Source organism: Macaca nemestrina, chromosome 5 (assembly GCF_043159975.1).
Source record: "Macaca nemestrina isolate mMacNem1 chromosome 5, mMacNem.hap1, whole genome shotgun sequence".
In the NCBI taxonomy this organism is placed as follows: Eukaryota; Metazoa; Chordata; class Mammalia; order Primates; family Cercopithecidae; genus Macaca; species Macaca nemestrina.
Window position 1 is genome coordinate 22,083,677 of NC_092129.1, and position 15,397 is coordinate 22,099,073.

Genomic DNA, 15,397 nt, shown 5'->3' on the forward strand with positions numbered 1-15,397 from the left:
AGGACTCAGCACTTATTTTGCGAGTCAGGTCTTTGGCAGAACAAAGACTCATGGGGTTTTGTTCTGATAGTTAATGGAAGAGAGACATTTTCCCAAAGAAGTACAGATCCCCAGGCAAAGTAACGATGGAAATGTTGGCGATTTGAACTTGCCTGCATTGTGCCAGCATTGCTGGGTAAAGAAGTTTCCTCTTGGGCCTTAGAGTGGAAGTGGTGGAAGAGAAATATTATTACAGGGCTGAATAAAAGTGATACCCTGGCCGGGTGCAGTGGCTCACACCTGTAATCCCAGCACTTTGGGAGGCCGAGGTGGGCGGATCACGAGGTCAGGAGATCGAGACCATCCTGGCTAACACAGTGAAACCCCGTCTCTACTAAAAATACAAAAAATTAGTCCGGCGTGGTGGTGGGCGCCTGTAATCCCAGCTACTCAGGAGGCTGAGGCAGGAGAATGGCTTGAACCCAGGAGGCAGAGGTTGCAGTGAGCTGAGATCCTGCCACTGCACTCCAGCCTGGGCGACAGAGCGAGACTCCATCTCAAAGAAAAAAGTGACACCCTAAGATTTTCCTTTGCTGACACGTTACTTTAAAAAAATAAAATTTAGAATATGATAGTCACATGTAGGTTGATTCATATAATTGCTCCTTATTTTATTTAACTGTGTTTTCTGGAAAAAAAAGTTTTTCTCTTCTTTTATGAGCGGAGAATCTCATAGTCCTAAGAAAAGTGACATTTAAATATTTGACCAAGAGATTTCTTGGTGGCCTGGAGAGGTTGTGTTGTTTTTATATTTAGATGCATATTTGTTTGTACTAATTACCCTAGGATTGCTTTATGGGGGTGCCCAAAATACATGCTTATAAAGGTAGGGCAGGTAATAGAAGTAACAAGGACCTGGTGAAGAACTAAGGTGTTTGGCTTCTTTTAAGGGACAGCCACTGTATCACTAGCCCTGTGAGAATGCCCGATCATGTGGTTGCCACGTCTTTCAGTTTTTGTTGTTGTTGTTGTTGAGATGGAATCCCACTCTGTCACCCAGGCTGGAGTGCAGTGGCATGATCTCAGCTCACTGCAACCTCTGCCTCCTGGGTTCAAGCGATTCTCCAGCCTCAGCTTCCCAAGTAGCTGAGATTACAGGCTCGCACTACCACGCCTGGCTAATTTTTGTATTTTTAGTAGACACAGGGTTTCACCACGTTGGCCAGGCTGGTTTCAAACTCCTGACTTCCGGTGATTCGCCTACCTTGGCCTCCCAAAATGCTGGGATTACAGGCATGAGCCACCACTCACAGTTTGTCCTTCAGTTTTAAAGAGAAACTATAAATTGTATTTTTTATTAAAGCCCTTTAAAGCCAACAAATAATTCAGATTTTAAATCAAAGCCCTGTGCACTGTGTGCTCCTGCACAGTATGCTTCTCTCTAGTATCATTTTCATTTAATTCTTGGCAATTTTATGTTTACCAACTGCCAGGGAGCCCAAGGAATTTAGCTGTCACCTCAAACTTAACCAGACTTACAACCTTTATCCCTAAACCTGCTCCCTCTCTGGACTCTTTTTGCGGTTTATATTGGCCTCAGTGTTCCAATCATTTCTGAACTGAACAAGGCCTTGGTGTTTTTTCTTCTCTTGTCCTTCCCACTATAATTCCCCAAAACCTGAGTCTGTTGATTTTGTCTCAAGAATTTCCCTGTCTTCTGTTCCCTTCCTTCCTGTTCCAGCCACCCCCGTTGCTAGCCCGCCTACTGCTCATCCAGATTCTGTCCCCATTGTAGTTCCTGTAGCATTGTCCAGCCAGGTTGATCATCTTTTTCTAATACCTCTTTTGTTATCTTCCTACTCCAAAAATTCTATGTGTCCTTGTTGCCTACTATGTAAATTTCACTAATTCTGCCTAGATCTCAGGGCTTCATAGTAGTTTTATCTTGGCTGTCTAAATTTCCCCCCGGCACTCCTTAACCCATTGGTCCATTAAAGCCAACTCTACTTCCCCAATTCAGTCCTCTTTCAGGGGCTGCCAGGAATCTTGTGGGAGTTTCTGGATAATGGGTAGATCCTTTCCCTAGGCCTTGGCTGTTGAGATGACGTAGATTCTGGAGTTGTTAATTTTTTTTTTTTTTTTTTTTTATAAACCTCTATTACCATTTTGCCCCGACACCTCAAGGCAAGAAGGAAGTGGAATAAAGGAAGACTCCAGGTGAATCCAACTCTAACTGGGGAAGATGCTGAGAGGGAAGAAGGCTGCTTTGAAGTCCTCAGATTCCCAGTATACCCAAGTTGAGGCTTCTCCATCAGAGACTTTGGGACGGAGAGGTCTTATTTTACTACCTTTGAGAGTTCCTACTTCAGCAGCTTTCTGCCTCTCTCCCTCCAGCTGAGACCAGAAATTTTTGCTTTGAAACATGAAGCTATACTAACCACAGGCATTTTGCAACCTAAATGCAGCGTATGCTCATTCTCCTTGCAGCCCATCTAGTTGTGCGTGTCCTTAGATAGTTGTGTGATCGACTTGGTCACTTTAATCAACTAGAACAACTTGTAGGTTAATAGGTGAACTTCCCTATTCAGAAAAGTCTTCACATAATTTCTTGTTTTGATGAAATGCTGGTAATTTGCTGAAACATTCTTTCTTGCCTCTCTCCTTTGCATTTTGTTTAGACCCCTGATGTATATAACACATAGCACCTAGAATTATAGTTATCTGAATGTGTGACTATTTGCCATTTTACTCTGAGTTCTATGAGGTAACAAGTGCTGCTTTTGTGTTCCCAGCTTTTAACACCATGTCTGGTTATGAAAAGCACTCAACAGAGTAGATCCTTGACATTTTCTGATTGTACATCCCAAGTCTATGAGGAACCTTAGAATCTGTGACTGTCATTAACTACGACATACATTTAAAATGATTATTAGGCCCAGTCTCCAGCTAAATAACTTGCAGCTAAACTGAATTATGTCAGCTTAAGCCTCAGATTCTGACAGGAGCATTTTCTGTACTTTATCTCATTTAATCAGCACAACCACCTTCTACAGTGAATAATATTTTTTCTCCATTGTGAATTATTATATGACATCGACTTTGGGAGTGGCTTGGCAAATGCATGCAAGGCCTGCTGAGCAAGTTTGGATGGGTGAATAGATTATTAGAAAAAAATAATGATTAAATGATTTGTTTCCTAAGGGCTTTCCATTCTAATATGTGAAACATTTTGATCAACAAGAAGATAAAACTGGAAAACAAGAGATGAAATAACAATAGATATTGTTTAATAATTCAATCTTCTTTTTTGTTTTTTGGTTTTCCTTCTCCCCCAAAACAATAAAATACGTAGCTTGGAGATTGTATTGGACTCTCAGTCCTCAGTAAGAATTAATTACCTTTTCTTCTTTTATTCCCCCCCGCCTTTTTTTCTTTACCAGGTGATGGCTGTGGACACCTAGTGACTTATCAGGATAGTGGTACAATGACATCTAAGAATTATCCCGGGACCTACCCCAATCACACTGTTTGCGAAAAGACAATTACAGTACCAAAGGGGAAAAGACTGATTCTGAGGTTGGGAGATTTGGATATCGAATCCCAGACCTGTGCTTCTGACTATCTTCTCTTCACCAGTTCTTCAGATCAATATGGTAAGAAAAGAGACCGGGGTTTCTCTGAGCATCAAAATTTTCGATATTTGCAGAGAAGGGCAAGTGGTTTGTTAATGAACAGTATATCCCGAGAAGATTAGAAGAGAAACTTGCTTGTGTAAGCTCTTGGGGGGAACTTAGAAGAATACATTTACTTCCTAAGCTGAAACAGCAAAAGACATCTAAGGAGATGTGAACCTTGTGTGTGTCTCAGAACCTTTGAGTGAGTGTCAGTGCTGCTGGGGAGAGAATTGGAGATACGTGACATTTGGTAAACCATCTACAGTTCATTATTCATTTGACAAATATTTATTGAATAGAAGAGTGACTATGTTTCGGGTACTCTGTCAGGAACTGGAATGTAACAGTGAAAAAACAAAGTTCCTTTATGAAACTTGCATCTGCGGGGAGAGGAAGGTAGAAAATAAGCAAATATATCTGTAGTATGAGAGATGGTGAGAAAGAAAAGGAATAACGAAAACTAAGGCATCCAAAGGTGATGTAGAGCCTGCCTTTGTTTTTGTGCCACTTCCAATGGGATGGTAGGGAGGCATCATCAGTAAGTGGACATTTGAGCAGAGACCCAAAACGAGGTAAGGGAATGGACTGTTTAGGTATGACTGGGTTCAGAGTTTCTGGGGAAGAAAACGGCAAGTGCAAAGCTCAGTTTCCTGAGTAGCCTTTGAAATTTAGTGTTTTGTGCTGTGAGATGTGCTGTTAGCCCTCTGGAACCTGAAATCACAGTCACAATGACCCTTTGATCCTAAGCCCAAGGAAATTGGGCAGTTTGAAAACGATAACAAAATCTTACATACATTCTTTTGAGTATAGAGATTTTGTGAAATTCTCTGTGCACACAACTTTAAAAATGATACACGTTTTAGGTAAAATCCTGTCTGCCTGCTAGCTCTACTGATAATTTCTCAAACACTCACAGCTTTCTCACCTGTCTTGACCTTTGCACTCAGAGTTGCTTCCTCACTCCTGCTGCCTCTTCCTACAGTTCAGAAGCCCAGACAAGCCTTGTGACGATTCAGAGATCTAAACCAGCTCCCATGGGATAAAAAGATCTAAGATCGTTTTTTAATCCCGAGGAACATTGTCTGTTTAATGATGGTTGAGTTACTCCGACAGAGTCAAGATGGTAATTTCCATATAATTGTTGGTAACTTTTTAACTGTAGTTTGACTCAAATGGGCAGGATGACACTTCCAGGGATGTTGAAGGCCCCTGGGAACACTTATTGTTCCATTACCTCTGGTAATCTAATGTGTGTTAACTTATGGAGGCATTTGTCAGGGAGTCCCTCAATAGCCAGGAGGTTTCTTTCAGATTTTGAGGAGGGGGTGAGTGTCAGAGATGCAGTGTGAAAAGTGATGCAAAGTGCTGCAGGGCCGGAAGCAGCTTTTCCACACGGGTCTCTTTGGGGAAGCATCTGCCTTGCCCGGAAGATGAGCATTTCATTCCACCTGCTGACATAACAGTGGAGGAATCATTCTGTTGCATAAGACTGTCACGTCAGAGGCTGAAGTGAGAGCAACTAAGGGAAGCAAATCCTCCCAAAGCAGGATGTGGAGAATGGATGTGGCTTTCCCACACCAGGGAGTTTCCTCCATCATCTTTGAGGTATATTCATAAATATACACAAAGGCAGAAAAGGTCAGGGGCGGTGGCTTATGCCTGTAATCCTAACACTGGGAGGCCTAGGAGGAATGATCGCTTGAGCTCAGGAGTTCAAGCAATCTAGCCTGGGTAACATGGTGAGACCCCCATCTCTCTATTATAAGAGAAAAAAGGCAGAAAATAATGGAATTAACTACATATCTCAAGCTAGCTTGCAAGGTGATCATGATCTGCCTCCTCATTTCTAGATTCTTGAGCTTTCAAGCTTAGATGCGTCACTAGAAAATGAATAGTGAATTGCAATTCATTCATAGCAATAAAGCCAAGTAATTTTTCTCCTTGAATTTTTTTCTGTATAAATTGAATGTTTGTCTTTTGGAAATAAAATGTATACTCATTATAGAAATAAATATATTCAGTGCCTATTGTATGCCAGGCACCTGCTTGGCTCTTACATATATTGTCTAGAATCCCCTAATCCACCTTCCAAGGTAAATAACCAATGCCTTCCACAGATAGGGAAACTGAGGCACAGTGTGATTAGGTTAACATGCCCAAGATCCCAAGAGTGTACAACTGGGGTGAAAGAGAGATTTATATCTGTGTCTCTGTGGCTGCAAGACACCTACTCCCACTGCTGTTGTCTCCTGGTTTCACCATCACCAAAAAACCACATTGCACTATCATCCTTCCCGGGTGGACTAGCCCATTATTACACTATGCGGCAATTTCGTCTAAAACACAAGAAGTCAGTAGTATTTTTGATTGAGGATGTGCTTAAGATAAACTATGTAATGATGCTCAGAATTTCTCTCTTTTGTGGCTACTTTAAAGATTTCCGGTGACCAAAAACACTAACCCGACCTATATTTTAACTTAGTTAAATAAACCCCTGGTCTGTTTGAACATCCTCCGGGAATGCAGAAGGAGGAGGAGACAGAAGTGCTTTGTCTTTCAGTGGCTGGCGCTCAGAGAGTGGACATTCCTGTGCAGCTGTTGCCCAGCTTCCTGGAAGCGTGGAAGGGTGGGAGGCACCTCTGCAAGCTGATGTGGCCACAGGATCTGGCATGGCTGCGGAAGCAGGGCCCTAGTGCCCTTGCAGACTCCCAAGGATCTAGAGCTATATTGCCTGAACCAGTGAGAGAGGGGAATGCCTGCTGAAATTCGGCAGGGAGAGAAGGCGTGTTATGGAATACCACCTTTAATTCCAAAATATGATGGCTTCTAATGATTATATGTGTGGCAGAAACAGCAGAATCGTTTGAGTTTATCCTGCCCGATATTTTTTATTAACCAACTAATTGTTAAAACCCACTGCCAAAGGATTTTAAAACTTAAAACTATCAGAATTTGAATGTGGAGTAAGTGTTTTGAAAAAGAATAATGTTTCCTGGCATTAATGTTTGCAAGCTCTGCCAAGAGTGGACATACTTGTGATGACACTAACCATTGTGAATATGCTAAAGTTGTATAGTGTTCATCATTATGCAGTTAATGTTTAATGGTTCCCCACCATGTCAATTTTGTTTTAAATATTTGGTTTATATACTTTGGGTATTTTGATAATTCACATTCTTGCTAGCAAAAATGCGTTGTAAACAAGTGTAAACACCCACAACAACTTTCACAGTAATCTAGCAAAATATGCACTTGATCTCACTGTTTCCTAATACAGACAAAATGGGATTATTCTTCTTCTGTTTGTCATATGATTACGGCTGATCTTTCAGATTCAAGAATCCATTAGAAGAATGTACTTGTATGCCTGTGACTGAATTAAGACACTAAGATATGTGTGCTATTAATATTATGCTGGCCAAAACAAAACAAAAAAATCTTTAAGAAGTATCATGCTTTTCTTAGTAGACATCATTTTCACTATAGCTAGGGGAATTCTAGGTTTTTGTTTAACAGACCAAAGTAACTGAGACTCCCTTTGAAAAAATGCTAATATCCGTTTTCCAGTCTGTGGTCCAATTCAGGATCATAAAGCAGTTACTTGTCCTGTCTTCTCAGTCTTCCTTTATCTTTTGAGAATACTGACCAGTTATTTTACAGAATGTCTGTCAGTTCAGTTGGTTTGATGTTTCCTCGTGATTGAATTCAGATTATGTATTCTGGGCAGACATAATACTACTACTTTTTAAAGAAATCTTTAAAAGGCTTGCTTATGACAGTTTCTAACATTAGAAATTATGAGGTCATGTGTCCCTTCAAGAATGAGAACTAAATCTGCATTAAATTTCTTTGCTTCCCTCTTGACTATTTGATTAAATGACTCTTCTTTTTTCAATCAAAACTGCATTGATTTTTAGGTTATTTCAACCTGAAGTGTCTTCCTGGAGGAGTTCTTTGTTCTTCAAAGAGGCCCATGTAATATGAAACTTTGAAAGGACTCAAATATAAGGTGTTGCCTTTTCGTAGAAGACAATTTTGGAGAAATCTGGGCACATAAAATAATAGAAAGTTGATTAAGGTAGCCTACCCAGGCTGTTCTAGGATTGAACACACTTTGAAACCTGGAATTTGAAGATTCAGACAAGTAGTTTATTAAAGAACATCTCTTTAAATTTAAACATATTGTATAAGACATTTAAGATGACTGCCTTGGTCCTGTTCTCAGTTCCCCCCTCCCTCATTTTACATATATGTGGTAAAATAACAGAAGGTTAGTTATATAAAACACTGCAATATCTTAAACTTTGAGGAAAAATAGCTGCTGATTCAGGCGTTGTGTCACACTAATATACACAGATTTAAAATATTAAATATATAATGTTGTATTTATTTAGAAGACTGAAGAGGGAAGGCTTTGCATTCATACTGAAGATACTACTCTTAATTTTACAGCCCTTTAGTGAGCTTGTAACCTTGACTTCCCCTCTGGGTAAATTCCATTTCTAGTCTTACTGACTAGAATGGACTTAGACTGGAATATTCGCTCAGAGGTTTGTTTTTGCCCCCACTGCCGGTAGGGACCTCAGAGGAGGTCATTTCTGTTTTCCTGATCTTTCAAGAAGGTTGAGTCTGAGTTTCCCCCTGAAAGGTGACCTCCACACTGGATGGAGTTTGGGGTGGTTCGGGGACTGCCTGAAGAGCTGTTGGAGCAGTCTTGGCAGGAACCAGACACTGGCCAGTCTTCATAGGCATCTCAGGGTCTCAAAGGAGCTTGTTCTGATGGAGACTCTAGACTTTCCCACCTGGATCAGTGTGGATCAATAAAACCAGGCTGGCCTTGAAAATGGATTGAAATTTTTGTTGCTGCCTCGATATTACACTTGTGTTTAAGAGCACAGGCCGGGCGCGGTGGCTCAAGCCTGTAATCCCAGCACTTTGGGAGGCCGAGACGGGCGGATCACGAGGTCAGGAGATCGAGACCATCCTGGCTAATATGGTGAAACCCCGTCTCTACTAAAAATACAAAAAACTAGCCGGGCGAGGTGACGGGCGCCTGTAGTCCCAGCTACTCGGGAGGCTGAGGCAGGAGAATGGCGTAAACCCGGGAGGTGGAGCTTGCAGTGAGCTGAGATCCGGCCACTGCACTCCAGCCTGGGCGACAAAGCGAGACTCCGTCTCAAAAAAAAAAAAAAAAAAAAAAAAGAGCACAAACTCTGTAATTGGACTCCCTTGCCTCAAATTCCTGCCTACTCACAGGTGGGAGCCACCACGCCTGGCCTTTACTGCTTGTTTCTAAATTGCTTGACCTTGAGCAAATTATTTAACCTTTCTGTGTCTCTATTCCCACATATTTAAAATGAGAAGGCCAGGTGCGACGTCTCATGCCTGTAATCTCAGCACTTTGAGAGGCTGAGGCGGACGAATCACTTGAGCTTAGGAGTTTGAGGCTAGGCTGGACAACATAGCAATCCCCTGTCTCTACGAAAAATACAAAGATTAGCTAGGCATGGTGGTGCATGCCCGTAGTCCCAGCTACTTGGGAGGTTGAGGCAAGAGGATCACTTGAATTCAGGCGATCCAGGCTACAGTGAGCCATGATCGTGCCACTACACTCCAACCTGAGTGACAGACGGAGACACTGTCTCAAAATAAAATGGGCAAAATAATAGTATCTACCACACATAGTTGACTGGCATACTTATATATGACTTTAAAGAACGATACCTGGTACATAGTAAGCACTTAGTAAACGTTAGGCATTATTATTCCTCCTCCTCCTCCCCTGTCCTCTGCCCCTCTACTTTACTCTTCCTCTCCCTCTTCCCAGCCCCCTCTTCTTCTTCTTCCTCCTCCTCAGTTGTCTTGCATACTGTTTATTGTTTGTCTAAGATGCCCCTTGTTCCCCTCATAATACCCTGAGCACTCTGTTCACAAAATAGAGGCTGAGCTCCAGCAGCACACCCTACCCTACTCCTCCTGGTGGATTCCTGGTAATCCAAGAGTTTGCCCAAATCATGCCAAGCTGGTGGCAAGGGTTCACTGAGCCAGAACTAGCTCCATAAACAGATTTTCTACAGTCTCATGAGATGAACAGAGAACACATATTCTCCAAGCAACAGTATATTCAGTTTGGCTATTTTATTTACTTCACTGCCACTGCCAGTGTACGTCTTTGCATCTTTTTCTCATTGAAGGACCTCTTGATTTTTCTCCTCTCTGCTTTCACCAGTCTCAATTCCTTCTGGGCCATTTAATGTTGTGTAATTAAATACAGTTGCAATAATTTCTTTCCTTATTTCAAAAATTGTTAATTGTGCCCCACCGTCTGTAGAAACTTGCTAGCTTAGCGTTGACGCATTGTCTTGCTTTCTTCTTCACTCTCATTTCTAGCCTCATTTCTGAGTCCTTCATCTCCATGCCGTTTCCCAAATGCATCATACAGTTTCATGGCCTAGTACATTTTTACAGTCGTTGATGTTATTCCTTCCATGTCCCCCTCTTTTTCTTCTTTTCCTGCTTTTTCTGTCCCTTCTAATACACACACCCCCCCGCACACACACCCACACACACATGTAAAAGTAAACCCTTCAAGTTTCAAATTCAGAGCTGTCTGCCTTAGAACCTTTTCTGATGTTCATCAGTTTGTCCCTTTTCTGTGCTCATGTTCTCTTTCTAAAGTTTCAGTAGAGCATCAGTTTTGGGTTGGGATAATTATTGTAGCTTCTCTGTCAGATATAGGGTGCCCTGAGCCAGGAATTACATTTTATTCATCCTGTTTTATTCACCTATTATTTATCATAGTCTTACAATTGCAGTTGCTCAGTCAGTGTTCAAGGACTGAGATTATAAGTAGCTTGATTTTGGCAAACATATTTAAAAATCTGGGTTTTTACAAAAGATAAATTGGAGTGTCAGTATTCACACTGTAGGGAAATTTACACTAAAATTCCTCTATAAACATTCCCTCTGCATTTAAAGAAAGCTTTGGTTTACATAAAATTTTAAAACTATGCTTATTATGAGGAAAAGACCAGGTAATGATATGGAAGGTGCCTGTGAGTGAGCATTCAACTATGTGCAATGCATTGGGCTTAGTACCTTAGTGTTACTAACTCATTTAACCCTTATAACAGCCCTGTGCGACAGGTCCTGTTGCCAACCTTTACACATAAGGAAACTGAAGCTCAAAAAAGGCCAACTAACATGCTTATAAGATCACTTAGTGGGACCTGGGATTCAAGTCTGCTCAAATGCCCAGAGGCCCTGCTCTTAAGCACTGCACCATCCGATTCAGTGTTTGTGTTTTTTGGTTGTTGTTTTTTTTTTGTTTTTTTTTTTTGTTTTTTTTTTTTATTGAGACGGAGTCTCGCTCTGTCGCCCAGGCTGGAGTGTGGTGGCCGGATCTCAGCTCACTGCAAGCTCCGCCTCCCGGGTTTATGCCATTCTCCTGCCTCAGCCTCCCGAGTAGCTGGGACTACAGGCGCCCGCCGCCTCGCCCGGCTGGTTTTTTGTATTTCTTTTAGTAGAGAGAGGGTTTCACCGTGTTAGCCAGGATGGTCTCGATCCCCTGACCTCATGATCCGCCTGTCTCGGCCTCCCAAAGTGCTGGGATTACAGGCTTGAGCCACTGCGCCCGGCCCAGTGTTTGTGTTGAAAGCCATCCGATCTGCGGCTTGTGCCTAAGAAGACCTGAGTTGTAGTTCTTGTTCGTCACTTGCTGGAAGAAATGGAAACTTCTCCAGGCCTCCCCACAGGAGTATCCAGAGAATAAAGTGGGAGTCTGAGAAATCACTTACATAGAGTTCCAGTATAAGTTTAAAGTTCAAAAAATGTTTCTTAGTCAAAATGCTAAGAGGAGGCATGGTGGCAGTGACAGAAAGAAACTCTTTACTATAGGATCCTAATTGTAGTCAGTTAAATTGGTTGTGTTCTGCATCATGATTTGTACCAGGAAGTTCAAAAACTGTTCTCCTCCATTTTCTGTACTTCCACTTCCAATCACTATTTTTTTAAGCTTTGTCAGTGACTTACAAGTACAATGATGTGAAGTCAGCTGTTAATGTTTGTGGTACACTAGCAGTGAGAGAAATAGGAATAGTTGGAAATAATACTAAGTGTTTAGACTCCTAATCACAACAGGTTTCTGCATGCCATTTTTTAGAATGATACCTATCTGACATATTGCAGTAAGATCGACTCATTACATCTTATCTGTTGAAGTTTTTTAAATCCCAAGGAGGGAAAAGCCCAAGATTGACAGTCTCGGTTTTACAAATGGTTTATATGTCTCTGAGACATATTACGAAGTAGAATGAAAAATGTTTATGGCTTTTAAAGATAAAACAAATAGACTTCAAAGAAATTTCCAGCTCACAGAGAGTTGTTTTGGGCTGCAAACACCCTAGAAGTGCGTCCTCCTCTATGGTTGAGGCTACTTTGGTGGAAATTATTGAGAGGGACTGCTTTTTCTTTGTTTTGTTTTGCCTTTTATGCCAAGATGGAATTCAGAAAGAATCTTGAACATATAAAACGTTATATCAACCAGAATGCTTTTCTCTAGGTATTTTTTAACACAACCATAAGCCTCAAGGAGAAAAAACTATTGGGTTCCTCCTCCTCTTTCCCCATAAATACTTCCCTGGAGACTCACTGTGATTCAGTTTCAGTAATTGCCATCTTTCATTGGGAGAGAAGTAATGGCTTAAGTGGGTAGTGAACTCCCTGCGTTGACACACTTCTTGACCTGGGTCCTGTAGCCCCAAGGAAAGCCGCACCTTTGTCTCAGAAGCCGTCTGGTTCATTTATCATCTGTCACTGATTTTTGTGCGGGAATGAGAGACCAAAATTCTCCAGGGATACCACTTACTGTTACGTGACTATGGTTTTAATGGCACAGTCCAGGAATATCCCTTTTTTATGCTAATTTCTCTCCTTTTCAAAGAAAATGGCCTTGACAATTCTGTAATTTTGTACAATGACCCTACTGCAATTAGCAAGCAAGGACAAATCTGCGATTTGACGGCATCAGAGAAACACATCGAAAATGGACACAAATCTAGTGGTGTTTGCCGCTTCAGCATTTCTGGAGACTGTTTTATCAGCACGCCTCTGAGCACAGATCTGGGCCACGAGGAATACCACTTTCCTGGCTGCCAAATATTCCATGTGGCTGGCTCCACCCACATGTACTACCAGGGAGGGTCACTTAGGTCAATCAAGCATGTTCTTATCTGTCGTAAGAAAGAATTGTGTGCGTCAGATGATGCTCCAGAATGTTAACGAGGGTTTTCTGGAGGTTTTGTAGTGGTGGTGGTGTTGATTTATGACAGATCTTTCAGGAGTAGGTTTTTATTTGCTCTCTCAGTGGTTTTTACCACTGACAGTATGGTGGTTAAAAAAAAAAAATCAGAAATAATACTACTAAGAGAAAGAGGTTTCTTTATTTCTCTAATGGCATACATACTGTTCTTTAAACATGTCTCTTCTATAGATAAAACAGTAATTTAGTTTTATCAGTTTTAAGATAAAAGCCTTATACTCATCTGAAGTGACTTGGAACAGTTTTTAACCAAACCATCATTGCCTTGTAATGTCCAGAGGTTTAGGCACACAGTCCAGGAGAATAGAGAAGTACTATACATTGTTGTACAGACTGTCCGATTGCCAGAGAATCAAGAGGATTTCAGACTTGGCTTGTAGCAGACAGTTTATTCTTCCTTGTAGGACAGCTTTCTTTTATTCACACATGGAAAGATAAAGGGTTTCCCTTGCAGCTGCTAATGAAATAGTAGCCCCAAACAGGGAATGTGCTGAGAGGAACTGGCCTACTGTGCTCAAAGAAGGCAATTCCTATAGTTCCTGGCCCTTTATTCCCTTTGTCCAAGGAATCAGCCCATTGTCTGTTGAAGTCTCATGTCCGGTGCCAAATGCCACAGGGCTGTTCCATTTGGTATCTCTGATAGTTCTTCCCACAATATAGCGCCGCCAGTTACATTCCACAAAAGATAAAAGTTTTTCTTTTTTCCTGATTTTTCTGCCTACTTGATTAACTGCTGTGCCCCAGTGTGATGGGAATTTGTGACTGCAAAGTAAGATGGAACCTGCCATGCAGACAGATAGATAGAAGTGAGAGAATGTAGGAAGTTAGATGGCAAGTCCAAGTGCTATAAAACACATAGCACTGCTGGTTCTGAAGCAAACATCCATGCAAAATTGTGCGTCCTATTTTTAGGGAGGGGTTGGATTTCAGTCTGACTGAACTGAAGTACGTTTGCCAATCTAAACACTGCCTGAGCCCAAGAATATAACCACAATCAAAGTTAGAAGTCACCGAGCTCTCATGTGGATTTCCAATGAAACTGTCTTTGTAAATATTTAAATATAGGTGTAGATCCTTTTTAAAAGTCAGGAGACCTTTGGAGAGGACCAACAGTGAAGTATATCGCGTGGGCAGGGGTGAGTGGAGAAAGATTTTCTTTTCAGAAGACAAGAGAGAATCCTTAAAGGAGTCTGGCGGAACACTGAGGACATTGCTTAGGACAGACTCCCAGGATCTTTCCGTGGTTTCCCATTAATTATTTTTCCCCTCACTGCTACCATATTTTTCCATTTTTCTCTCTTGCCTTTTAACTCTAGGAATGTAATTGTTAACTTCTAGTCTATGAAAAGGAATTTTCATCTGTCAGACCTTGAGGCAGGCAAAAATTTGGATGTTTTGCCCTAGGCAATACTACAGCCAGTATTCAACTCCTGTCCCCCACCCTGAATTAAAACTCACTATTTTGATGTTTGTAATCATGATGAAATGGTCAAAATAACTCTTCAGGCCAGGCACTGTGTCCCATGTCTATACTCCCAGCACTTTGAGGAGGCTGAGACGGGAGGATTGCTTAAGGCCAGGAACTTGAGACCAGCCCGGGCAACATAGTGAGACCTCATCTCTACAAAAAATCAAAAAATTAGCTGGACGTGGTGGCACACACCTGTAATCCAACTTCTTGGAAGGCTGAGGTGGAAGGATTGTTTGAGCCCAGGAGGAGCCGTGATCACACCACTGCACTCCAACCTGGGTGACAGGAGAAAGACCCTGTCTCAAAAAAAAAAAAAAAGAAAAAAGAAAAACAAATATCCTCTCGATATTTATACAGAGAGGGTATCTCCTACCCCCTCTAGAATGTAGTTACAATTTTGCAGCACAGTAATAAAAATATGAAAGGGATTGATGTCTGTGTGGTAAGGGTAATTAAAGGGGTATGTGTTTACATTTTCCTTCTTTGATCGGCTTCCAGAAATATTTACATGCTTATCATAACTGGGAGGATGAAACCAAATTAGAGTTCTACTATATTTATATGTTTTTGGTCTAGGAAATCATATATATTGCACAACTTAGTATGGTGGTATACACTCTTATTTGTGTAAAATATGTATACTTTTTGCAACTTTTCCTTTCAACTGTTTCCTGAAATCTAAAAAAAAAAAAAAAATCTAAACAAGTTCTCGCTGATAATCAATTTAGACTTGCTTACCTTACAGTTTGTGTTTTGTGGGGTTTTTTTTTTTTTTTGAGATGCAGTCTTGCTCTGTCACCCAAACTAGACTGCAGTGGTGGGATTGTGGCTCACTGCAACCTCCACCCCCCAGTTTCAAGCAATTCTCCTGCTTCAGCCTCCAGAGTAGCTGGGATTACAGGCACCCACCACCATGCTTGGCTAATATTTTTTTGTATTTTTAGTAAAGATGGG

General features: G+C 41.4%; 1 protein-coding gene across 2 annotated transcripts in view; it reads left to right on the plus strand.

The window, feature by feature from the left end:
- The window catches only part of LOC105465486 (discoidin, CUB and LCCL domain containing 1), a 68,220-nt gene that overhangs the window by 18,783 nt on the left and 34,040 nt on the right, over nt 1-15,397 (plus strand). For both annotated transcript variants that reach the window (XM_011713939.3, XM_071096354.1), the window contains exon 2: nt 3,420-3,632. In XM_011713939.3, coding sequence (XP_011712241.3) covers nt 3,420-3,632 — 213 coding nt within the window. The remainder of the gene's footprint in view (nt 1-3,419; nt 3,633-15,397) is intronic.